Source organism: Apis cerana, linkage group LG10 (genome assembly GCF_029169275.1).
Source record: "Apis cerana isolate GH-2021 linkage group LG10, AcerK_1.0, whole genome shotgun sequence".
In the NCBI taxonomy this organism is placed as follows: domain Eukaryota; kingdom Metazoa; phylum Arthropoda; class Insecta; order Hymenoptera; family Apidae; genus Apis; species Apis cerana.
This window is the reverse complement of record NC_083861.1, coordinates 6,287,889-6,312,196: the sequence shown is the minus strand read 5'-3', so window position 1 is coordinate 6,312,196 and position 24,308 is coordinate 6,287,889. Positions and strand designations below refer to the sequence as shown.

General features: G+C 22.9%; 5 protein-coding genes across 13 annotated transcripts in view; 2 read left to right on the top strand and 3 right to left on the bottom strand.

Moving 5' to 3' along the window:
• LOC108001176 (peptidyl-prolyl cis-trans isomerase E) overlaps positions 1 to 1,670 on the top strand; it is a 99,306-nt gene extending 97,636 nt beyond the window's left edge. Inside the window, exons 1-4 of one of the 2 annotated variants that reach the window (XM_017062067.3) lie at positions 3 to 213; positions 313 to 482; positions 823 to 1,182; positions 1,302 to 1,670. In XM_017062067.3, the coding sequence (XP_016917556.1) occupies positions 180 to 213; positions 313 to 482; positions 823 to 1,182; positions 1,302 to 1,619 (882 nt within the window). In that variant the 5' untranslated portion in view covers positions 3 to 179 and the 3' untranslated portion in view covers positions 1,620 to 1,670. Of the gene's footprint in view, positions 1 to 2; positions 214 to 312; positions 483 to 822; positions 1,183 to 1,301 lie in introns of those variants that run through there. The other variant, XM_017062068.3, reaches the window with a different exon arrangement.
• An 836-nt stretch (positions 1,671 to 2,506) lies between these two features.
• On the bottom strand, positions 2,507 to 3,936 carry LOC108001177 (uncharacterized). The gene is made up of 5 exons (XM_017062071.3): positions 3,794 to 3,936; positions 3,509 to 3,686; positions 3,208 to 3,432; positions 2,948 to 3,082; positions 2,507 to 2,874 (listed from the first exon to the last, which is right to left on the bottom strand). The coding sequence occupies exons 1-5, from the start codon at positions 3,904 to 3,906 to the stop codon at positions 2,707 to 2,709; spliced, it is 819 nt and encodes a 272-aa protein (XP_016917560.1). The 5' UTR covers positions 3,907 to 3,936; the 3' UTR covers positions 2,507 to 2,706.
• Positions 3,937 to 4,617: 681 nt separating this feature from the next.
• Positions 4,618 to 7,718, top strand: LOC108001180 (acyl-coenzyme A diphosphatase FITM2). The gene has a single exon (XM_017062074.3). It carries the CDS (start codon positions 5,987 to 5,989, stop codon positions 7,163 to 7,165), a length of 1,179 nt encoding a protein of 392 aa, XP_016917563.1. The 5' UTR covers positions 4,618 to 5,986; the 3' UTR covers positions 7,166 to 7,718.
• Positions 7,542 to 14,909, bottom strand: LOC108001219 (zinc finger CCCH domain-containing protein 18). 7 transcript variants are annotated; one of them, XM_062080963.1, is made up of 8 exons: positions 14,640 to 14,904; positions 13,011 to 13,326; positions 11,825 to 12,843; positions 11,265 to 11,758; positions 10,487 to 10,746; positions 9,877 to 10,275; positions 9,345 to 9,725; positions 7,542 to 9,197 (listed from the first exon to the last, which is right to left on the bottom strand). In XM_062080963.1, exons 3-8 carry the CDS (start codon positions 12,825 to 12,827, stop codon positions 8,786 to 8,788), a joined length of 2,949 nt encoding a protein of 982 aa, XP_061936947.1. In that variant the 5' UTR covers positions 12,828 to 12,843; positions 13,011 to 13,326; positions 14,640 to 14,904; the 3' UTR covers positions 7,542 to 8,785. The 7 variants fall into 7 exon arrangements, with proteins under 7 accessions (XP_061936947.1, XP_061936949.1, XP_016917619.1 ...); XM_062080965.1 differs by having other exon boundaries at positions 12,934 to 13,314; XM_017062130.3 differs by having other exon boundaries at positions 13,011 to 13,314.
• A 466-nt stretch (positions 14,910 to 15,375) lies between these two features.
• On the bottom strand, positions 15,376 to 24,088 carry LOC108001207 (WASH complex subunit 5). Of its 2 annotated transcripts, none has more exons than XM_062080943.1 (18): positions 23,953 to 24,088; positions 23,656 to 23,758; positions 23,273 to 23,464; positions 22,407 to 22,621; positions 21,972 to 22,338; positions 21,615 to 21,890; positions 21,319 to 21,544; positions 20,928 to 21,163; positions 20,579 to 20,830; positions 20,301 to 20,483; positions 20,106 to 20,231; positions 19,850 to 20,022; positions 19,399 to 19,661; positions 19,135 to 19,318; positions 18,839 to 19,059; positions 18,595 to 18,748; positions 16,706 to 18,520; positions 15,376 to 15,957 (listed from the first exon to the last, which is right to left on the bottom strand). In XM_062080943.1, the coding sequence occupies exons 1-17, from the start codon at positions 24,072 to 24,074 to the stop codon at positions 18,367 to 18,369; spliced, it is 3,447 nt and encodes a 1,148-aa protein (XP_061936927.1). In that variant the 5' UTR covers positions 24,075 to 24,088; the 3' UTR covers positions 15,376 to 15,957; positions 16,706 to 18,366. The 2 variants fall into 2 exon arrangements, with proteins under 2 accessions (XP_061936927.1, XP_061936928.1); XM_062080944.1 differs by having other exon boundaries at positions 20,106 to 20,222.
• Between the last annotated feature and the right edge of the window lie 220 nt (positions 24,089 to 24,308).

Here is a 24,308-nt window from a genome sequence, read left to right as displayed (position 1 = left end):
TATACATAAGTACTTGCTTATATATTCAGTTTATTCTTTAGCATATAGTAGTATGTGTACCCGGCGCGTCGGCGTCTTTCAGTCAATAAAATTGTTATCGGATTTAATTATTTATTATAATAAACACATTCAGCAAAGCAAAAAATATATAAGTATTTTACTAAAAATATATAAGCATTATGAGTACAAATACAAAGAGAACAATTTACGTAGGTAAGTAAAAAACTAATATTATTAATTTTAATTTTAAATAAGATATAACCTAATTTTATTATTGTTATATAACAATATTATTTTATTATTGTTATTTAGGAGGTTTAGCTGAAGAAGTCGATGAAAAAGTATTACATGCAGCATTTATACCTTTTGGAGAAATTGTTGATGTACAAATACCATTAGATTATGAGTCAGAAAAACATAGAGGATTTGCTTTTATTGAATTTGAAAGTGCAGAAGATGCAGCAGCAGCAATTGATAATATGGTACATATATAAAACAACATTATCTGTGTGAGTTATTTAATATAGTTTTATAATAATGAATTGTCATTCATTCTTTTTATTTAAATATATTATTCATATTTCATATATAATATTTTATTTTTATAAAATTTTTACAAAATATTGTCTTTGCAATAACAATTATAAAAAAATATATATTCTATAATTTATTTTTGTAAAATAAAAAAATTATATAAAATATATGAATATAAATTGAAAGTTAATTTTATTTATCTTATCATTTAAATATTAATTATTTTCACACAATTTTATCTATTTTTATCTATTTTTAAATTGATTAAACTTTATCTTGAATAAACAGAATGATTCTGAGTTGTTTGGACGAACAATCAGAGTAAATATTGCAAAACCACAGAAAATAAAAGAAGGTTCATCGAAACCTGTTTGGGCTGATGATGTATGGTTACAAGAACATGCAGGTGAAACACTTAAAAATGATGATAATACAAAATCAAATGATATGATACAACCTAAAAAAGGAAAACAAAATCCTCAAGTATATTTTGATATTAGTATTGGAAAACAAGAATTAGGTAGGATTATTATGATGCTAAGAGCTGATATTGTACCAAAAACTGCTGAAAATTTTCGTGCTCTTTGTACTCATGAAAAAGGATATGGTTATCAAGGAAGTACTTTTCATAGAATTATCCCAGAATTTGTATCCTTTTTTAAAGAAACTTATAAGATTATAATTATTTTATATACTTTTCGTATGATATCATATATAAAACATATATATTATAATAACAGACAAATAAGTTCCTTATAAAAATATAGATGTGCCAAGGAGGAGATTTTACAAATCATAATGGTACAGGGGGAAAATCAATTTATGGAAATAAATTTGATGATGAAAATTTTGAATTGAAACATACGGGACCTGGTACATTGTCAATGGCAAATTCTGGACCAAACACAAATGGATCACAATTTTTCATATGTACAGCACGTACAGATTGGTTAGATGGAAAACATGTAGTATTTGGTCATGTTCTTAGTGGTTTGGATGTTTTAAAAAAAATAGAAAAATGTGGAACAAAATCAGGCATCCCTATTCAAAAAGTTATTGTAACAGCTTGTGGAGAATTAACTTAAATAATTTCAAAAAAATTATAAATTTTTAATAAATAAAATTATAAAAAAAAATGTATTATGTATTATATCATTAACATTAACATATTAAATAAATTTTTTTAAAAAGTAAAATAATTTTAATGAAATAATTAAGAAAAAATTAGCAATGTTAAAGATATAATAAAGAAGATTATAATAAAATGTAAAAAATCTATAATTATTTATTTTATAATAAAATATTTTTTTTTTATCAGTTTTAAAAGTAAAAAATTTTGTTCTAAAAACTAACCATTTCATTACATTTAAAAATTCATAATATAATTGATCTATTTTAAATGTACAATATTTTAAATGGATAATAAGATTAAATAAATTAATAAACAAAATTAAACACGAATAATATATTTTTTTATTTTCTGATAATATTTAACAAATAAAATATAAACAATTTCAATTTTAATAATCTATAGAATCAAGAAATTACGCGAATTATATTTCACAGGTTACTTTAATTGCTATAATGATTCCATTTATTTTATTAATTCAAAAAAACAACTATTACCTTCATAACTCATATTTTCTTTTAACTATATTGTATTTTGACCATATTTGCATTATCATTATCATCATAGAAAACATAAAACATAAATAGAATTCTGATTATATATATAATAAATAATAATTTTAATAATACATAATGTATGCATATATATATATATATATATATATATATATATATATATATATATACATATATTATAATTATAATAACTTTTATACTATAAATAACATACTAAATTTTCATTTTAACATACTAAATATATAATTTTTAAATAATAAAGTATATTTAATAAAGTATATTTTTTAATTATATTCAGATTTAAATAAATTATAATTTAAAATTAATATTTTTTATTGCATAATTTCTTTATTATATTATATTTTTAAAATATGTTTTTTAAAATATAAACATTTTAAAAAAAAATAACATTTTCATATTTCCATTGCAAAATTTTCATAAAAATATTCATAATATTTATAATATTCATATATTAAAAAATAATATAATTTTAATAACAAATGTACAAATGTTTCATATAAAATACATTTAAAGTCTACTTCGCATTCCACCAGCAGCAACAATAGTTTCACCAGTAATATATGAAGCATCATCACTTGCTAAAAATGCAGCAACACTTGCTATATTATCTGATTTTCCAAATTTATTCATTGGTATTTTTGATAACATCATTTCCCCTGTCTCATTTTCATAAAGCTATGAAATACATACATTACATTAATGTTATTAAATAATAAACTACTTAGAAAAAAATTATAAATATACATACTATTTGTGAAAATTTAGTTTTTATAACACCAGGTGCTATGCAATTAACACGAATTCCTTCAGGTGCAAGAATATTAGCAGCTATTTGATTAATTCCTAATATTGATGTTTTGCTAATAGAATATACACCTAACATCTTTAATATCAATTTTCATATTTAAAAAAAAAATTAATAAATGAATAAATTATTTGTGAAATTACATATAGAGATTATTTTACATTATAAAAATAAGAGACATTTTTTTAAATATAACTACTTACATCAAGTGGTAAATATCCTACTATTGAAGACAAAAGTATTACTGATGCTGATTTGCTCTTTCTTAAAAATGATAAGGAATCTCTTAATAAAAGAAATGTACTTTTAACATTAATATCAAAAATTTTATCCCATACTGATTCTGAAGTTTCAAAAAAAGTAGAAAAACTTGGATTTACGCCTGCATTCAATACTAGAATATCCAAACCATGAAATTCTTGTATGGTCTACATTATTAAATTATGTTTTTAGAAAAAAAATATATTATAAATTCATTATTTATAAAATAAATAAAAAATTTACTTTTTCAAGCAGAGATTTTCTATCTTCATTTTTACCAACATGACATGTCATACCACAAACATTTAAATTTTTAGACTTAAGTTCCTTTAAAGCATTTTGTACATTTTCTTCCTTACGGCTACTAATCATTACTTTAGCACCTTCTTCAGCTAAACGTTTTGCTATTGCAAAACCAATGCTAACAAATTATTTTATTAAATAATATAATTATTAATATAATTATGGAATAAATTTTATTCTATATAATGAAAAAAATTGAATGTATAATTTCTATAAAAAAATTACCCTTGTGTTGATGCTGTAACAATTGCTACTTTTCCTTCTAGCCGTTTACATTTTATTTCTGATAAATTGCGATTAATTTGTTGCATAGATCGATTTATCGAAGAACGTAACATTATAATAAATTATTTCAAAAATACGTATAAATTTTATATAAAACTTTGATTTTTTACGTTTACTTTATTTAACGATATCAGTATAGTTATTATCATAGTATAGTTATTATATAGTATCAGTTATTATATATATTAATATATTCATATATCATTATCATTTTCATGCTTCATGGAAATGTACTGAAAACGATAAAATAAAAGAATAGAAGAAATAAAAAAAAATTTTTTCAAAGAATGTCTCTAAAAATACTCGAGAGATGGCGTAGATCTTTAATTCTTATTCTACTTTATTTTACTTTCGGAGAAATGTTCTTTGTATCCAAGAGATAATGTCAAATCATCTATTTTTATTTTTTTTCTTTTATTTGCTTTTTTTACTTAATTTTATTTGCAGTATTTTAGAAATGATTCTTTAATTTTTATTTTATTTCTATCCTTCTTTAATTATTTATTTTATCTATATTTATTCTTGGCGCGTAATCAACATAACAAATGAGTTTTCATTATTTGTCTTTCAAAATTATAATGAATTTTAATTTTTAATATAACATATAAATATTACATCATTGATTTTATAATGTATCTTTAAGAAAATTATTTTGTAAGATATACTGATATATGATGCAAATGGTTTAATGCAAAACATCATAGCGATAGAATTTAAACAAATAAAAGCAACAAGAGCATAGGAATGAATTTTGAAATATTCTATAGAACTTTCTAGAAAACAACGCTATCGCTATATTTGTTGAATCTATTTTTTGCTATTTGTAATCTTCAAAATAGTTAACCGTTATAAATAAAATTATTATTAATAAAAACTGTTATCAAATATAATATATATAATCAAATGAATAATTTTAATAAAAAATTATAAATAAAATTATAATAAAATAAAATTATAAATAATAAAATATTAATTTACAAATTATTTTATAATTTAAGATTTAACATGTATACAAAATATACTTATTTTCCAATTTATTTTGTTATTTTATATATAAAATTATAATTCGTATATTCATATATAAAATCGTTTTTTAAATATTTGAAAAAAATTTGTTATAAATATTATTTTAGAAAACATTAAATTCAGATATTTAAAAAAAAAATATGATTTTATTTTTAAAAAATATAATCTTCAATATTTTAATTTTTATCATAAAACTAATTTATGAAATACTATCATTAATCGATAAATTGATGAGGATTTTTGATTTTTAAAAATATTTTGTATAATAATAAAATATTTAAAATAAAAAAAAATTTTCATATTTCAATTACAAAATAATTAGAGTTTGTATTATTTTAAATTTTCTAATATTACAATTTTATTCTGAATTAAATCAATATTATTATTGAGAATGATACTAAAATAATAAAAAAATCATAATCTTAAATCTTCTATGTTTTTGAGGTTATTTTTGAGAAACAAAAAAAATTCATTGGATATTAATAACATTGTTTAAATAAGGTTTACTCTAATAACGTTTAGTTAAATTTATTTAAAATCTGTTCGTTTAAATTTATATAATGCATTTTCATTTTTCTCTCATCATTTAGAGTTTTGAATCTTAAGCTTCTTTCACATGGCAATGTAAATATCAATATTATATGATAATGCAATATGATATGAATACTGATCGTATAAAAATTCAATGAGATGATTGCTAACTAAACGGTCCTATTGAATTTATAATTAAATACATATTATCAATATCCATAAATGAATATATTTATATTGTTATGTGAAAGAAGTTTAATTGTAGACTTAATGGAACAATATTGTAGTTTTTTTATAATAGTATAAGAGAAAGGCTATTGGATGACAGAGCAAGTCGATGTAATCAAAGCATACAGTGTATGTAATATTATTTTCAATAACGGGTATTATCTTATATTTATTGATAATATCTAAATTCGTGCATACAAGAGTTTCAGCTGCATGTAAAAGAAACGGATACAAACAGCTAAAAGCTAACCTTCATTGTGTAAAAGGAATTAATTTACCATGCAGCAATATAACGTAACTTTTAAATATTAATAACGTACGTACGATAACCTCCAAATTGATAATACGATGGCTACAGGAAAACGAAGAGGCATGCATTCATCGTCCGGTAGCTCCGCGATGTTCGGATCATCGGCTAATAATTTAAGGTCGAGTCGTCTAAATTTTCGTCCAAATTCAAGTCAAGAAGACAGAGGCGGAACTCGACCAACAGCCGCTCCAAGTTCCATAGGTCTCATACTTGTAACGATGTTTTTACATGTTTGTAAAAAATCTCTACTCTTTGATACAAGACTCAAAGTTACTATATATTGTGGTGCGATATTTATAGTATCACTAATAGCAGATTTTATCGCTATGCCAAGAACTTATTTTTCACGTTCAGATAACGCTCTTAATCAATATTTTGTGAAATGGGGATGGGGATGGTTATTGAGTGTAACTGTTCCATGGGTTGCATTAACTGCACATACAATTGGCTGTGGTCGTAGATCAATTCTATTAAAACATCTTGCTAGATTGGGATTAGCTACAATTGCGTGGATATTATGGATAAAATTATTTAATTATATTGAAACCAATTATGGTCGATGTCTTAGTACAAAAGATATACAATTACAGACAAAAGCGAAATGTCTTCAATCTGGTAAATTTTGGAGTGGTTTTGATATATCTGGACATACATTTATTCTTATGTACTCAAGCTTAATTCTAGCAGAAGAAGGTTCTTCATTAGTTGGATGGGAGGGTATAAAGGATTTAATTATGCGCGAAGAACATTCGCGAATTACCCCAAATGAACCTAATACTGGACCGCTTCGAAATCTTTCGAATTCTGATTTGGAATTTTTAAAAAAAGCACATAAAGCACTTACGCCCTATTTAAGAGGTCTTTTTGTTGCAATGACATTGCAACAATTACTTTGGGATACTATGTTAATATCTACAATGCTCTATTATCATATTATGATAGAAAAATTTCTTGGAGGTGTAGCCGCCGTTTTAACATGGTACATTACGTATCAATGGTGGTATAAATCTTCAAAAAGCACATTGCCTGCACCTGGCGATGGTTTATTCAAATATAATGAGGTAAAAACCCATGACAATAATTTAATCAGATCAAGACGTAGTACATTAAATGGTACTAATAGATTTATGGGACTTCCTATTCGTACGAGTCAGGAAAATATCGATAGCGGTATTAATAGGCAATCAGATTCCGAAATAACTGTTCTAAGAACATAACAAAAATTCTAGTTTTCACATTTGATAATAGGATTGATCAATAATTCTAATACTTATGTAATTTTTTTACATGTATATATATTAAATATAAAAATGTAATATCCTGAGATAATTATATTTATTTAAAATTATTTAAATAATTTAAATTAATTAAATTTAAATTATTTAAAATAATTCTATAATTATTTTTTTAATTGCAGCAGTTTAAAAATCAATAAAAATGAAATGCAGTGCTAATAAAATAATATTTTATATATCATATATGCAGCATTTTAATAAATACTTTGAACTTTAGATAAATTGTATTTGTTATTAAATAATTTTATTGAATGAAAGTTATATTTTTTTTCTCTTAATTGAAATCTAAATAAGTATATATTATTTATTGTATAATTTATTGTTAATTTATATATAAAATATCAAACAAAATAATTGTTCTATCTCTTTATGGACTGTTTAATTAATTAGTATGTAATGTGTATATAATTATTATTATGCACATTTTGTAATCTTGTTTTGTAATTTATAACTTAATAAATTATTGTTAACAAAATGTTTGTTCCATTAGTCGATAAAATATTTGTAATAAAAATTTTGTCTTTATTATTTTTCCCAAATTTTATTTTATTACTGTTGTGTGTGTGTGTGTGTGTGTGCGCGCGCGCGCGCGTGTGTGTACTACTATATATTACTTTGCAGAAAGTTTTATCCTATTAGAACTTATATGAAATAAAATATTTTTTTAACAAACTTCTCTAAATTTGTCCACTAAATTTATTTATGGGTAGTAAAATTATTTAATCATATTATATATTTCACCTTTTATAATGAAAAATTTGTGATTTTTATAATTACACATGTAACATAAAAATAGTTATATAAAATATACACACTCTTTAATAATATATTTTTTTCCTTAGATAAAAATATTAAAATTAATGAATTATTTCTCTTAATGGTCTGAATAAACTAATAATGCTAATGTTATAATAAAGAATTTAATTTGCTCAAGATAAATTGTCCAAAATAAAAAAAAAGATAATGTAAAATATTTATATTGGCGCGACATTTTATTGTCGTTGATATTATCAAACTTGTTTGTATCTATTTAAAAATGTTAAGTTTATTATGATTGATATATTGTATATTTCAACAGAATTTTTTTTCATATATAAATAAATTACACGTTTTATTTACGTGTATTTGGCAGTTTTAAGACGTCGTTTTGTAGTTTATTTTTATCTTACTTCTACAAATTACTATGACCAACTTTTAAAGAAAATGTATGATTCGAAGTTTTTACATTCACATACAGATGTATGTGTACATACGTAACGAAACACGAATAGTTTTCTATCTTCAATAATGAAGAAACTATAGTAATATAGTATTATATTTGTTCGATTTGTGTTTACATGTTAGCGAAAAAAAGAAGTTCAGAAGTTAAATATTAACATTGTGATTAGAAAAATTTGTGAAATTAGAAATGTTTATCCTAATATGAAATATTTTTTTTTTATCTCATGCTATTTTATAGCAGCTAATTATATGTAGGAAATATTTGTGTTTGCGTTTGTGTATACATACATATTTCTAAAATAATTAATATATGTTGTATTATTAAACTTTTGATCGCTTACGCGCAATTGCATCTTCTACTGCTTTAAGTTGTTTTAATAATTCTTCTCGTCGTGAACTTGCTTTTTTTGCAGCTTTGGCTGCAGCTGCAGCAACGCTCGCTTTACTGTCAATTAATGGTGGTGATTCTAAGCCTCTTTTTTTTCCAGCCATTAAAGCAGATCGATCAACTTTTTTCACAGCTGTAGTATTGCTTGTTGGCTTCAATGTAAGCTTGATTTGTTGTTTGGTACCACTAAGCTTCAAAGCATCAATACCCTTGGAATCTTTTCGTGTTACCGGTGGAGTGGAACCTTTTCTGCGACGTGTTTCACTGGAAGAAGACGAATAACTCGACTCACTAGAATCACTACTGCTACCACTGCTTTCTGAACCTGAACTACTATGCGATGACCTAAAAACATATTTTTATATATATATATTAAATATGCACATATACATTATTACATATATATATAAATATTATATTTTGTCAGTTTTATTTAATTTAATATCTTAAAATATCTATATATTTTATTCAGTTGATTTTTACATATTTTACCTCGATCTTGATCGACTTTTAATAACTTTTGCTACTGCAGCTGCTGCTATCGCTGCTTTGTCTCTTGCTTTTTCGTGATGACGTTGATGAGAAGAAAGAGGACTCGGTGCAGGTGGATTAAGACCAGCACGTCGATGAAGCGTACCAGTTGTAGGAGAAATGGAACCTTTAGGTGGACGAGGAGAAGGAGCAGGTGGATTCATTAACATGGCACCTCGCTGAGGTGCAGTAGCTGCAATCGTTGGAGGATTAGAAGGTGGCGACGTCACCACTGCTTTTCCTTTGCCAGCACCACGGGTTCTAGAGGGAGGGGATGGTGAACGGGACCTGGATAGGGAGTCGTAAGAACTGTAGCTAGAGCGGCTCGAGCTACGGCTAGAACTAAAAACAGCATACAGTACACTTGTACGTTTTTCACATATAAATATTAAAAAAAAAATTAAAAAATTCGATTACAATTTAAATAATCTTTCAATTAACGATGTTTTAAAAATATTTAGTAATATTAATTAAAATTAAAAATAAAAATTACCTTGTTGACGAATATGAAGAGCCTGAAGAGTATGACTGTCTTCGTGATCGTCGAGATGATGTATTTCGACGTACTGTACTTGGAGACTTCCGACGCATCCAGGGATCTGCCCATTCATCTCCTCTACTCCTTTCTTCTGGTGGTGGTTCTTCTTCTCGCCAAGGTTTTGTTGGCGGAATACGTTCTACAATAACCTCTCTTGATGGACGTTTATGTTTCTTCTCATATTTTTCATAATATTCTCGTTCTCTATCACGTTCGCGCTCTCTTTCTCTTTCTCTTTCTCTGGTATGTGGTGGTGGAGAAACAGAGTGAGGTGTTCCACGAGGTATTGCATGATAATCTATACGTTCTCTATATTCAGTAGTAACTCGAGAATCTGTTTTATAATGTACTCTCCTTAAAAGAAAAAAGATATTTAAATATTTGTTTTAAAATATTATGAAATATATGATATTTAAATATATGATAAATATTTAAATGAAAACAGCAAATAAATTTCTATTATATTAATTTGTCTTAAATATCTCATTTGAAATAATATTTTCAAATTATTTTATAAATTTGATGAATAATAAATATAAATAATAATACATATTGTAATTATTACCTGTAATATTCTGGAGGAGCTGCAGGTGGTGCATAATAAGAATCAGGATCATCGATATATCTTTCTGGTGTAAGTCTTGGTGGTGGTATTCTTCTAGGTGCCTCTCTAGGTGGCCATCTTTCAACAGGTGGTTCTGGACTAGCTGCTCTTACATAATATCCTGCTTCTCTATCTAATTCATCTTGTCCTAAGCTTAAATTCATTTTTTTTTCTTCAAAGTCCATATCTGATTCTTTACGCTTATTTGCTTTACGCATCATCTATAAAAATAGATAAATAAAAAATATTTCTTATAAAAATGTCTTATAAAAATTATGTTATAACTATTTTAAAAAGTGTTTTGCATAAAAATAGTTTTTATTTTAGTTGTGACAATATGAAAAACATATTAAGCTTTAAAAAATATATGCATTATGAAAAAAGTAATATCTAATATCATTTCTAATATCATTTTCTTTTGAGTTTTCAATATTTTTTTTAAAGTCCAAAATCATTTCAAAATTAAATTATTATAGCAATAGAAAAAATTATAATCAAATAAAATAAATTATATAAAAAACATATTTGATGACTAAAAACTCAAAAAGAAAAGAAAGAAAATATCTTGCATAAATAATTTTTATCATAATATATTCATTTTTTAAAATTGTTCAAGTTATATATAAAATATTTTTTGTACAATTACATGTAATAAGTATTAAAAAAACAATAAACAATGATTTCTTTAAAATAGAGCAAATCTTAGAAAAAATTAAAGATAAGCAAAATGTAAACTTACTTCTTTAGCATGTCGTAATCCACGTTCCCATGCAGATTCTGTAGGAAGATCTTCTATTTTTGGTGTATGTGGTGGTGCTCCATATCCAGGTAATGGTCTTACTATATTTGGTCTATCAATATGTGGTCTAAATTCATGTGGAGCAGCCACTGTATGTGGTGGGTATGCCATTGGCCTTACCATATCAAACATGGTATAATTACCCTTATCAGTTACACCTGGATGTAAAAATCTACAACTAACTCCCCATGTACATTGACCTCGGTTATAAAAACGGCAAACAGGTCTTGGTTCTGTTTCTTCTGGTCGAGCATCATCTCCATCGCTAAGTTCCCCTTCTTCTAATTCAGATTCTACTTTTTCCCCATCTTCTTCTCCTTCTTCTTTATCATTTACATCACTATCTTTTAATTTCATTTTATCCTTATCTTTATCTTTTCCATCTTTTTCATCTTTATCTTTATTTTCTTTAATAATAGGTCCTTCTGCTTCACCTAAACACAAATAAAATTTTTTAAATTATATTTTATTTGAATTTAAGTAATTTATAAATTATTTACCTTCATCTCGTTCGTCTTTCCATTGACCATCAGCTTCAAAATCTAACTGTTCACTTTCTTCTGTTAATCCAACAGGTGCATGTTTATCTTCTTTTTCTATTTTCTCAATAATTAAGTGTTTTTCTTCATTTTGTTGATTTTCCTTAAGAATTGATTCATGTTCAGTACCATCAACTCCATCTATACTTTCTAAATCAGAAACATCTGATAAATCTTCACCATGTGTAATTGGTGTAGGTTTCGATTTAGTTATTGATTCAGGTTCATCTTCAATATCTCCATCAGAAATTTGTTCTCCATCCAATTCATTAAATGAAGTTTTTGTTGGTGGAGAATGAGGTGGTGAATGTTTTTCTGATTCTTGATCATCCATAGGAGATGCTGGACCTGATTTTGGAGAACTTCTTCCAGACATTAATGATTTTGCTGAACTACGTCCAGATCTTGGAGATTTTGGTGAACTTTGTCTTGATTCACTATTTTTATAAGAATATGATTTAAGAGAATTATCTCCAGATCTTTGTGCATCTACTTCCAGTTCAAATTGTTTAGGTTCTGTATCATCAAGATGTAGAGATTTGGAATCAAGAGGAGTAGATGGGCATGATCTTTCATCTTGTATAGGAGAATGAGATAAACTCTGATCACTTCTTGGTGAATCCAAAGAATTATTTCCTGAATGATATGATTTTGGTGAAGTAGGTGGTGATTTTGATAAACTACGAGTTGATCTTGGAGAACCCACTTCACTAGGAGATACTAATCCAGATCTTTGAGATTTTGGAGATATTGGTGTATATCTTGGAGATTTTGAATCTCTTTCTGATAAAACAGATTCAGGTGACTTTTCTCTTGAAGAAATAGAACTTGCTCTAGATTTATGTCCAGATATAGATGAATGATGTGAAAAGTTTGGTGATGCCACATTGTCAGCAGGTGTAACTCGATCTCTTCTTCCATCATAACCCTCCGAAGAGGAACTTTCTGAACCAGAGTCTGACATGATGAATTATTCTAACCTGTAAATAAGTTATTCTTTTAGAATATGTACAATAATGATTTGACAAAGAATGGGACCATTGTCTAAACAAATTGTTAATTTCCCTTACTTGAGAAGTGAATTTTTTAGCCGAACCGACCAAATGTAGCACTGAAAAATCTGCATCTGTAGCATCGCAGGGCTTACCTGTATCAATAAGAGCCTGTGCAGTACTTGCTCTTGAAGGCACAACGCGAGCAATCCATACCGTGTCGAACATACTTTTTATATCACGTTGATAACTTTTTTACTAATAACTTTTATACTTTATACTCAAACTGAACTTTTTTCACATTTACAAGACATACTGTTAATTTTCAAGATTTCTTGCCCCGAACTTTTTGTTTTACGTTTTAAACTTTCAACTCGAACACAACACAAACTAAGAAATACCGGTAAACCGCAAACTGTTATGTACTGCACTAGAAACTATAACGAACGGACTTTCAACCTGTAAGAATGTCTTTTGGGCATGGAAAAAGAAAGAACAAAAGGAAAAGGAAAAATTTAGGAAGAAAAAAACTAAAGCATTGTACTTATCATCATATAAATGAAACCATATGAAACAAAAATCATTTAACTTAATATTATAAACAAATTATATAAAAAATAATATAAACCAAATAACAGTAGTCAATAATAAGAAAATTAACGTAATTTCTAAATTTGATATTGGTAAATATATATGAAATAATGCAAAAAAAAATATTTATTATAAATTAAACAATTTATATTAAACGTTCATATAAATTTCTTAACTAGGAAGTAGTTCTCTGGTAATATTATAAAATAAAAATATTTAATATCTATAAATATATTAATCTAAGAGCATATATAAATTACTAATCATATACAATACAGATTGCAGTAATAATATTTAAAAGCTAAATTAAATTTTATTTCATAAAAATTGTTAATATTTTATTAATATTTTATAAATCAAATTAATCTCAGTTAGTATTAATAAATTTATATATAATATTCATTTCTAAATTTAATGGAAATTAATATTAGTTTTTAAACAATAAGATTTTAAAATCATATTTAAAAAGAATTTTTTAAAGATTTTAACATTAAATTTAATATTTATTAATTATGAATAATATGATATATTGAAAACATTAATATTTATATGAATTTATAAATCATAAAAAAATAATATTTGGAATATAGTCCCACGTAAATGAGTGAACGTATATGCGTATAGACGCGCGCGCCTGATATGTATATATGTGAGTGAATGAGTGAGTGAGTGAGTGAGTGAGTGAGTGAGAGTGAGGGGGGAGGGGGAGGAAGGTAGTAATAGTAATAATAATAGTAGCAATAATAATGGTGGTAGTAATTTTATACTATAAATAGTTTTCACATAATATTCATGAATTATATTTCTTATTTCATAGAATATACGAGCAATTGCTTATAATCCGTAATAAAATTTCAAATCAACACATTCACATAGGACTATATGTATACAATGCACAAATATAATTTTGAACATTACCAAATACAAAAATAATGAAGAAAATTAAAATTAATATACAATAAAATAAAAATTTTTAATTATTTTAAAAAGCGGTTATAATCCTATAATACGCATTAGTTATTAAACTAACTCCAAGTTCCTTTAAATATTATAAATATTTTTGAGGTTAACAATGTAATATTATTAAATATTATTGCAAACCAATCTGTAGAATTTTAAACGAGGAATGTCATAGAATTTCATATATAAATTATAAAAAATATATTGCTGAAAATATCTCGTGGAATTCTTACCTTTGTTGCACGTATGTCTGTGGGCCTTTCGAGACTTTAAGACTCCGAGGCTTAAGGTGGCCGGCGTCACTCAAGTATTACGAAATAAAGTTTTCGTTTTTGTTATTCTTTTATTGTTTTTTTGATTAATTTTATTCCAAAATTAAATTTTTTTACGTCTCGAATCAATTATTGTAGGTTTTTAAACAGGACAATGCACAAACGAAAAATCTCATAAAGCGCAAAAACCGAAAGACCTTCTGGATTGTAAACCATTGATTATTCTTAAGATAGATAGTAGTCACACCCTGAAACTATATATCTTTTGTTCTTCTGCTTATTTTTGAGATTTTATTAGTTGGCAACAATGATTTAACAATATAAATTCATATAAGATTTATGATTAAAAATTATTGAGATGTATCGAATAAAATTGAATAAAATTTTATTTACATAAAAAAATATAACGATATAATAAATATTTACTATTTTCATTATTCGTCTTTCATAACTTATATAAAATCTTTAATTAATTTTAAATCACGAATTAATTATTTACAATATTAATACAATCATTTGTCAAAACTTAACCAATTACATTCTAATTTTTAAATGGAATTTTTTAAATTAATTAAAAGAAAAAAGATTAATTATAAATAATATAGTATATGAAAGAATCATTATTTAATTAGTATTTCTTTTATTGTATAAATTAAATCATTACAAATTTTAAAAAAATAATATTAACAACATTAAATTAGACTTTTGAATATCGCATATTTATTAAACTAGAAGATATAACTAGAAATTGTGTACATAATTTGATCATATAATAAAAGACTTAATATAGCCAAGTTATTCTTTCTGAATTAGAACGATCCATCATTGACATAAAATCAGTACGTTCATTCATTAATACTTGTGTTAATTTTATAGCAAAGGTTGGATTTGTTTTTATTTGTTGAAGTAACCATTCTATAGGAATTCTGAAATTAAATCATTTTATATTAATTAATTTATTATTTTTAGTTATATTCATATTTTTTTATTGTTATACAAAAATAATTTGATTAAATTAATAAAAATATATACCCCTGTGGAAAATAGCGTAGAAGTATCGATAAAATTCGTTCATTTTTATTAATTTTTGGCATATCAATAATATTTTGTCTTTTTCCAAAACCATATGCTGTAGATATATATTCAGGTTTAAAACCTCGAATTACTCGTGGTCTTGCATGATGCTTTATGAAATGAGAATAATTATAATTTCTTGATGTAGCTATAACAATCCCAGTAGCAAAAGCCAAAACAATGATGACGCTTGTTCGCATATTTCCTGTATTAAAAAAAAAAAAATATATATATATATATATATATTTTTATTATTTATATTTGCAAAAATTATATAATAATTCTTATTTATTGTTCTTAAATATATAATTTATGTATTTTTATTTATATAAAAATTATATATAAAATTTAAAATCATATACAAAATTTTTATATAAAAGAAACAAATGGATTTAATAAAAACATAATTAATATAGAATTAATGTGAAAATATAAATAATTGTTATACAAATATGATTTTATTAATTGAATTGAATAATTATAATTATCCATATGTTTCTTTTTTTTTTATTATAAATATATTGTTAAATTATAGGAACGAAATATTAAATTATATAAATTATATAATTTATTATATAATTATATAATATAAGCCAATAATTTTAAATTTGAGATTATAAAATAATTATAAAATTATAATAATATCAAAGAAGAATACAAATTTAATATTAATATAATTTCATTCCTATTCTGTATTTGATATTTGAAGCATAAATTATATCATTATAGATATGATGAACTTCTTATGAAATGTATTAAATTACAAAATTAAATTGAAATTCAAATTTATACATATTACGATTATAAATGAAACATAAAAATTATAATATAAATATAAATTATATTTATATGCATTTATATTATATTTTTTAATTACTTACATCAAGTATATAATATTATTTCAAATATATATTTATATCTTTTAATAAGATTTTTTTTATTATTATACTTACATTGAAATATATATATACACATATTAAAACAGAAATAATATATTATGCAAAATAATATATATAATATATACACATTAAAATAGAAATAATGTATTATACAAAATTATTAAAAGATAGTATAATATGAAAATACATTATTATTTTCAATGTTATTAAAGATAATAATAAAATAGATATGTATTTTTAATATCACAATATTTATTGAAAATTTTAAAAATAAAATTTTAATTTTTTAATTATATAAATAAGATATATAACTGCACGTATGAGCAAGAAAGACTGAGCTCGAAATTTATCGCAGTCTCTTTTGTAGCAAGCCACCAACATCGCCGTTACAGCCGCCGTTGACGGCGTCAACAGCGTTCAAGCCGCCCATGTAACTATTAAACATATTATTATATAATTTCTTCGTTAAAGAATTTAATAAAATTTAAAATAACTTATAATATATTAGAAAAAATATTTTAATTTTATAAGCTTTTTAATAATTATATAAATATTTTCTTAAATATTTAAAATTTTGTTTTCTTTTAATTTATAAAGAAGAAAAGCGTCAACGCTTCTATTTGTAGCAACGGCCGTTTTAGCCGGCAAAAATCGTTCAGATTATAACCGTTTATGTTATTTATCTTATAAATAAGAAATATAATATAATATAGAATATATTATAAAATAATCATAACATTTAGTTTGAATTTAAAAAATGTTTTATTAAATTCTAAAATGAAAATAAGATAAAAATTATTTGATAAGCGCTATAACGCCGCCGCTTGTAGCCGCCAATGCGTATATAAATTTTTATTGCGGATATGAGCAGTTACAATTTCAGATTTGTATTTATTTGAATTTTGAAAAAATCTATATTATAACTAAGATTATATTAATATTAATATTAACTAAAAATTATATTAATATTAATAACATGTAATAAATAATATTTCTATGATAAAAATTTTTCATAATTTTTCATTTCATTAATATCATTAATAATTTTTTATCTTTATTTCATTTTTAAAATATATGACAAAATATAAATAACTTATTAATTATTATAATCTACTTAAAATATATAAAATAATCATAAATATTTTAATTGAAAATAATATATAATTTAATTTAAAAATTAAAATAAATATTAAAAAAAATGAAAATTTTAAAGAATTTGTTATTTTTGTACTTTAATGTCGTCGATTATGTAAAAGGATTACTGGAAAAATAATAATATTTAATTATTAATTTATATAAATAATATATTCATAAATTAAAAAATAATTATAGATTTTTATAATAATAATAAAATTTTATTATTTTCCATTTTTAACAAAAATTAGTACAATTATCTATATATAAAATACATTTATATACAAAATATGAATCCACATGTGTATAGAAAATATATATAGAAAATAAATGACATTTATTTTTTTTATTCTAATGTAATGCAAATTATTTTTAGTTAAAAAATTATATTATACTTTGTGAAATATATATATAAAATGTAAATACATAAACATATAATTGTACATGTACGTACAAAATATAGATTCACATGTGAATATATGTACAAATTAAATGGTGTTTATTTTTTTATTTTAACGTAATATAAATTATTTTTAACTAAAAAATTATATTATAATTTAATTATAATAAATTTTTATATTTTATTTAGATGTTTTTGCTTGAAAATGATCCATGATAATAATAGGAATTTCTTTAAGTATAAGTGATCGTGATATACCAGAATATTTTGTAAACAATTCTAAAATATGTAAAATATTAGATATCTCGGATTCTCCTTCACTTCCTGCTTTTACACTGTAATATGCAATAATATTAATGTAATAATAATGAATATTTTTTATATTTCATATTATATGAAATTTATATACCTATCTGAAGTAACACATGAAAGGATGTATATACAAAGATATTTAACATAACGCGTCATTGCAGAAAAAGTACATTGACGTAAAATAGTTAGTATTCCAATAACAAAAATTACAGCATCAAGAGGATCTTGAGGTCTTTTACTCAAAAGACTTCCTGTGATCATTTTATAATTAGCATATGATTAATTTATGTTCTTTATATATTTATATAAATTAAAATTTTATGAATATTTAAATTTTTTACCTGTGTTTTTACAATAATAAAGTTTAGGTAATTGTAATATAGTAAGTAAAAACATAATGAGAGCAATATTATTTATATTTGGCGATTTAATATAAATATTATTATGGGGATTACTTATACCAGCCCAATCTAATCTGATATTAAGTTCACGTAGTAATTCTTTTTTTTCAATTTCATTTTGTTCATTATTATTTTGCTTATTAATTTCAAATAATATAGCTCTAAAAATTATAAAAATATGAAGAATAAAAAGATTAATATAAGAAGAAAGTACTTTTTTAAGTATTTATGCATACATATTTAATGTTTGTAGTGCTGCTTCCATATGCTTTGCTTCAAATTTACAAGCAGTGTTCAATTCATATGCTATTTTTTTCTTAAGAAGTTGATAATGTCCAATTTTTAATATCCATTCAAGAAGTTGAGGACAAAATTTACTTGTTTGAGTAGTAATAGAACTGTGAAATTTTGATACATTACCTAAATACAAATATTTAATAAATGTTATTATTATTTTAAATAAGTAATGTAAATAATATATATTATAAAAATAATAATACCTTTAGGACCATCCACAGAATTCAATATTGTATCAAAATGATCAATTATAGATGACCACATTTTATTACGAATATTTTTTTCTATATAGTGTATCATACTATTTAATTCAGTTATAATGTAAAATGAAATAAGTTTGTCAAGACCTGTTAAACCGGGTGTACCAATTGCTTCCAATGTTTTTGAAAAAATTTTATAATTTAATACTTCTGTTTGCGTTTTAAGATCATACCAGGCAAGAGAATGTTCAATATAAATAGTTGTTCTAAAAATGATGATTATATATGATTATAATGAATTATTTAATAATTTATTTGGATTATAATTAAATTATAAATTGATATATTTAAAAAAACGAATAGTTTAAAAGATAAATGATAGAAAATAATAATATTGAATAATATTGATATTAAAAAAAGATTATAATTTAAATATCTTTAAAAAAAAATATACCTAGGATCTGTAATTCGAAGTAACTCACGAGCAAGTCTACCGATAAAAGTAGTAATATTATTGTCTGAAATAGAAACATGTTTTTCTTCTTGGAAATATCTCCATGACTTTTCTGAAATCCAAGAAGAACCAATACATTCTTCTTCCACTGCATTATTTATAATATATGTTATCTAGAAATACAAAGGAATAAATCGTATATTATATACAAATTTATATTAGCATAAATGTATTAAATATTTAAAAATTTACATACTTCTTCATGCCATATTTTTAAACTATTAATGTTTATATAATCTTGAATATACTGAAACGATTTGCGATAACCATCTATTATTGCTGCTAAATTATGAAGTTTTTGTAACAATGATATCTGGAATGACTTACTCTTAATTAATCATAAATTTTAGTAAAATATTTTAATAATAATCAAATTTAAATTAAAATTTACTTTTGATTTTGGTTCAAAAATAAGACCACTATCTAAAGCCAACGTTACTTTTTTCACAAGTTCTTGTCGTATACCATCTTCCAAAAGACGATGAGAATCAACTCTTAACACACCTAATGGAACACTTCTTAAAGATAATACTCCCTTTGTAAATACTGATACAGCATATGTTAATTTAGCCATCTAAAATAATTATTACATATGAAAATAACAAATTTAAATTTATTTTGAATTTTATTTAATTTATATTTTTAGAAAAAAGAAAATTAAAAATATACTTTTAATCTATCATCTAATTGTGCATAATCTTTCAATTTATCTTTTGGCAGTTTAGTAGGAATTTCTTTAAAAGCATTAGTTTCAAGATATACTATTTCAGCAAGTAAACCAAATACAGTTTCGGGTATTATTTGAAGAACGCGTCTTGCATATTTTTCTAATTCTCTGCTATAATATTGCGATACTGAGGATAAATCTGCACTCCGTGCTTGATTTACTCTTAACAAAGGAGTTTCTAAAGCTGAAGCCATCTGAAATAAATTAAACATAAATATTTAAATAACAAAAAAAAGATAAAAATATACCATAATGAATAAAATTTAATTAAAAATTTAAGTTAAAATTTACTTTTAAAAAAAGTGCTTTTAATTTTATCACAGTAGGAGGATTTTCTTTTATGCTAGCTTGCATAGTATCAATAAATGATTCCATTATATTCCATGCATAACAACAATCTGTCACTATATTCAAACTTATCATAGTATCTTCTGTTATGTTTCCTGTGCGCAACATATTATGCAATATTTCCCGTGTATCAGCTAAATATTGCGATATATGTAAATTATTTTCTAATTGATGAAATTCTGGAATTATTATATTTAAAATTTAATATAATGTCAACATATATATAATATGTTAATATAATATGTTATAATATGTTATTATAATATGTTAATATAAATTAATATAATTCAAAATAAATTGAATCGATTTACAATTTGCTTTTTATTATACTTGCCTTGTACTTCTTCTAATGCTTGTACTAATTGCACTATTTTTCTTGCATCTTCTTGTTGTAATGAATCAATATGTTTACTTATCTCTAAAAACCAAGCATGCAGATTTTGATTTCTTTCAATACCATCAAGTGATTTATTACCTCCAAATATTTGTGCAAGATCTGTTATACGTTCAACACATGTTTCTTTATCTCTGAGCCACTTAGTTTCTTTACCAAATAATAACTAGAAATTAAAAACAAATTTAATAAAACTTTTCCATATAATAACATAATGCAAAAACTATTAATCATACTTGTTTATATAAATGTTTAACACTTTGCTCAATCTGAGCAGTACTTAATAACAATTGAAGACAATGGGATATATTATATTTGCTTTCAGTTATTATTAATTGTTTAAGCATACGTGAACGTTTTGAATCTTCTAATGATATAGTTGACACTGCTGTATGTAAAAGTATCCAATGTAATGTTACGTTGCATTCTCTTACTAATTTTACCAGAGAACCTATTGCACTCTCATCTAATGTTACTGCTAATTGCACTTCTTCCGTTTCAGATATTAATTTCTAAAATAAATTTTTAATATAATTATTAATATATATCTATACAAATCTATTTAATTATTTATTTATTTATAATCTAATTACCTTCATTTTTTGACCATAGTTTTGTGCAATTACTTTTACATTTGACGATTCTAAAGTATTATTGAGAGCTGTTCTTGCTGCTTTATATGGTAACCACCAATCACATAAATTTATTACTATTCCCATGTAAATACTGATTACCCAGTTATCAGGAAAAAATCTATCAACTATTTCTCTCATTATAGCTGTATGAGTATGTAACATGATTGGTTTAAATGATAAAATTATAACTAACATTGATGCTTGATTAGAAAGAGCAGTACTACGATGTTCTGGATGTGGAAAAGCAAGGCTTTGATTATATATTTCATCAGAACGTAAACGTCCAATAATATGTTCAATTAAAGAATCATTTAATGATACTCTTCTGTAAAATTTTTGAAAATAATATTATAAAGTATATCACTATGAAATAAAAAAATTTTAAAAACTTACTTAAAATAGTCTTCAGGATAATTTGCAGGTCGTTTATTAGAAATTTTAGAAAATCCTGTTGATCGCAATAACATACATACATCATCTACTCTTGTAGAGGATGAACGTTGAGCATTGTATCGATAATAGGATACAAGTAATCTCTCTCTTATACATCCTTCAAAATGATAATCAACCAAAAGTAACATAACTCCATATAAATATACTGCTTCACACTATTAACATAACAATAATTTTTATTTTTTTTAATTTAATTATATAATTATAACTTATAATTATAATTATATAAATAATATATAAACTTATATAATATATAACTATATATAATATAACTATAACTAATATAACTATAACTATAACTACGAGTCCTTTAATAAATTAATAAACTAAAAAATTTAAAAAATTTTGATATAAATAATATTTAATAATTACAAAATAATTATATCATTAAATTTGTAATATTTTATAACATTAATTATTTATCGTTTTTATTAATATTTTTAATAGTTTTAAATAAAATAAACTACTATCTATTATTATCAAACTATTAAATAAAAAAATTTAATATTTAATATAAAATTAGTAAAAAAAATATAATATAAAAAAATATATATAATATATATATAATATATATAAAAATATAATAAAAGTATAATAATAATAAAAGAAAATAATAATAAAAATAAAATATATAATATATTGAAAAAGATTATATATTCTATTTTTAATTACTTATTATTTAATATAAATTTAATAAATGATAAGAAGTAATATAATTTTGTTGATACATTATTAAAAAATATTTAATAATATATAAATAATATAAACTATATATTATTTATATATTATAAACTATATAATAATACCATTAATTGTCTTCCTTCTTCATTGAGCATAATAGTATCTATAGATTGATGAATATATATTCCATCTCCTAATTCATCTACATAAAGATTCAAATCTGTTATGTATTTGTGCACACTTTCAAAAGCTAAATAAAATCTTGAAATTATATCAGAAAAATTGTTTCGTAATTCTTCATCTGTTTCTTGAAGTATCTATAAAAAATATTTTTTATAATTAAAATAATTTTAAATAAAAAGCTTTATTATATAATAGAAATAAAAATAAATTATATAAAAAAAAATAATAATATCTAAATATATTAAACTCAATTAAATTTTATTCAAAAATAAAAGTAAACTACACATAATTAATCATATATTTTTAATATTTAATTTATACTTACTGGATCACTTTCTATTTTTTGTTCATAAGTACTAACAGATTTAAAATATATAAAATCAATTATAATAGATCCATATTTTTGTACAATTGGTTTTGAATCCAAACTATAAAATAAAAAAATAACTGTAATATATTTGCATAATATATTTATAATTCATATAATATCTATATAATGTCTATAATACTATATAAATCATATTTTAGAATTATTAAAATAATTATTATTAACACTTTTGTGAATAATAATATTTATTTTATCAATAAAATATATTTTATACTTTATAAGAGTACAAATAACCTAAATACAGATGGTACATAGTCCTTTAATCTCATTAATTCTGCTATAATAGCATTTCCACGAGATACCAATCGTAATAAATTTTGTGCACAAATATTATTAGATGTCAAAAAATCACTCATTTTGCATTTATTTATTTTAATAAGAGCAACTGATAATTCATAAACATCGTTCTAGCAATAAACGTCAACAATCTCGTTATGAAAGGATTAAAAAAACTATCAATAAATTGATATAAAATATATTTAAATTTAATATAAATTAATTAAATTATAAATTATTAATAAAAAGAATAATTTCATTAAAATATTTTAAAAACACTATATTGATGATATATATCTTATGAATTCAAAAAA

What these genes read in the sequence shown, in the direction of transcription:
- LOC108001177 (XM_017062071.3), bottom strand. Translation starts at nt 3,906, where the DNA reads ATGTTACGTTCTTCGATAAATCGATCTATGCAACAAATTAATCGCAAT. An exon ending in TAGGATATTTACCACTTGAT is followed by an intron (nt 3,083 to 3,207) that starts GTAAGTAGTTAT and finishes TTGATATTAAAG; the next exon opens with ATGTTAGGTGTATATTCTAT. An exon ending in AAACTAAATTTTCACAAATA is followed by an intron (nt 2,875 to 2,947) that starts GTATGTATATTT and finishes TGTATTTCATAG; the next exon opens with CTTTATGAAAATGAGACAGG.
- LOC108001180 (XM_017062074.3), top strand. Translation starts at nt 5,987, where the DNA reads ATGGCTACAGGAAAACGAAGAGGCATGCATTCATCGTCCGGTAGCTCC.
- LOC108001219 (XM_017062132.3), bottom strand. Translation starts at nt 12,827, where the DNA reads ATGTCAGACTCTGGTTCAGAAAGTTCCTCTTCGGAGGGTTATGATGGA. An exon ending in GATTACGACATGCTAAAGAA is followed by an intron (nt 10,747 to 11,264) that starts GTAAGTTTACAT and finishes CTATTTTTATAG; the next exon opens with ATGATGCGTAAAGCAAATAA. An exon ending in TCTTCATATTCGTCAACAAG is followed by an intron (nt 9,726 to 9,876) that starts GTAATTTTTATT and finishes TGCTGTTTTTAG; the next exon opens with TTCTAGCCGTAGCTCGAGCC.
- LOC108001207 (XM_062080943.1), bottom strand. Translation starts at nt 24,074, where the DNA reads ATGAGTGATTTTTTGACATCTAATAATATTTGTGCACAAAATTTATTA. An exon ending in TATCCTGAAGACTATTTTAA is followed by an intron (nt 22,339 to 22,406) that starts GTAAGTTTTTAA and finishes AAAATTTTACAG; the next exon opens with AAGAGTATCATTAAATGATT. An exon ending in TAAAAATATGGCATGAAGAA is followed by an intron (nt 20,023 to 20,105) that starts GTATGTAAATTT and finishes TTGTATTTCTAG; the next exon opens with ATAACATATATTATAAATAA.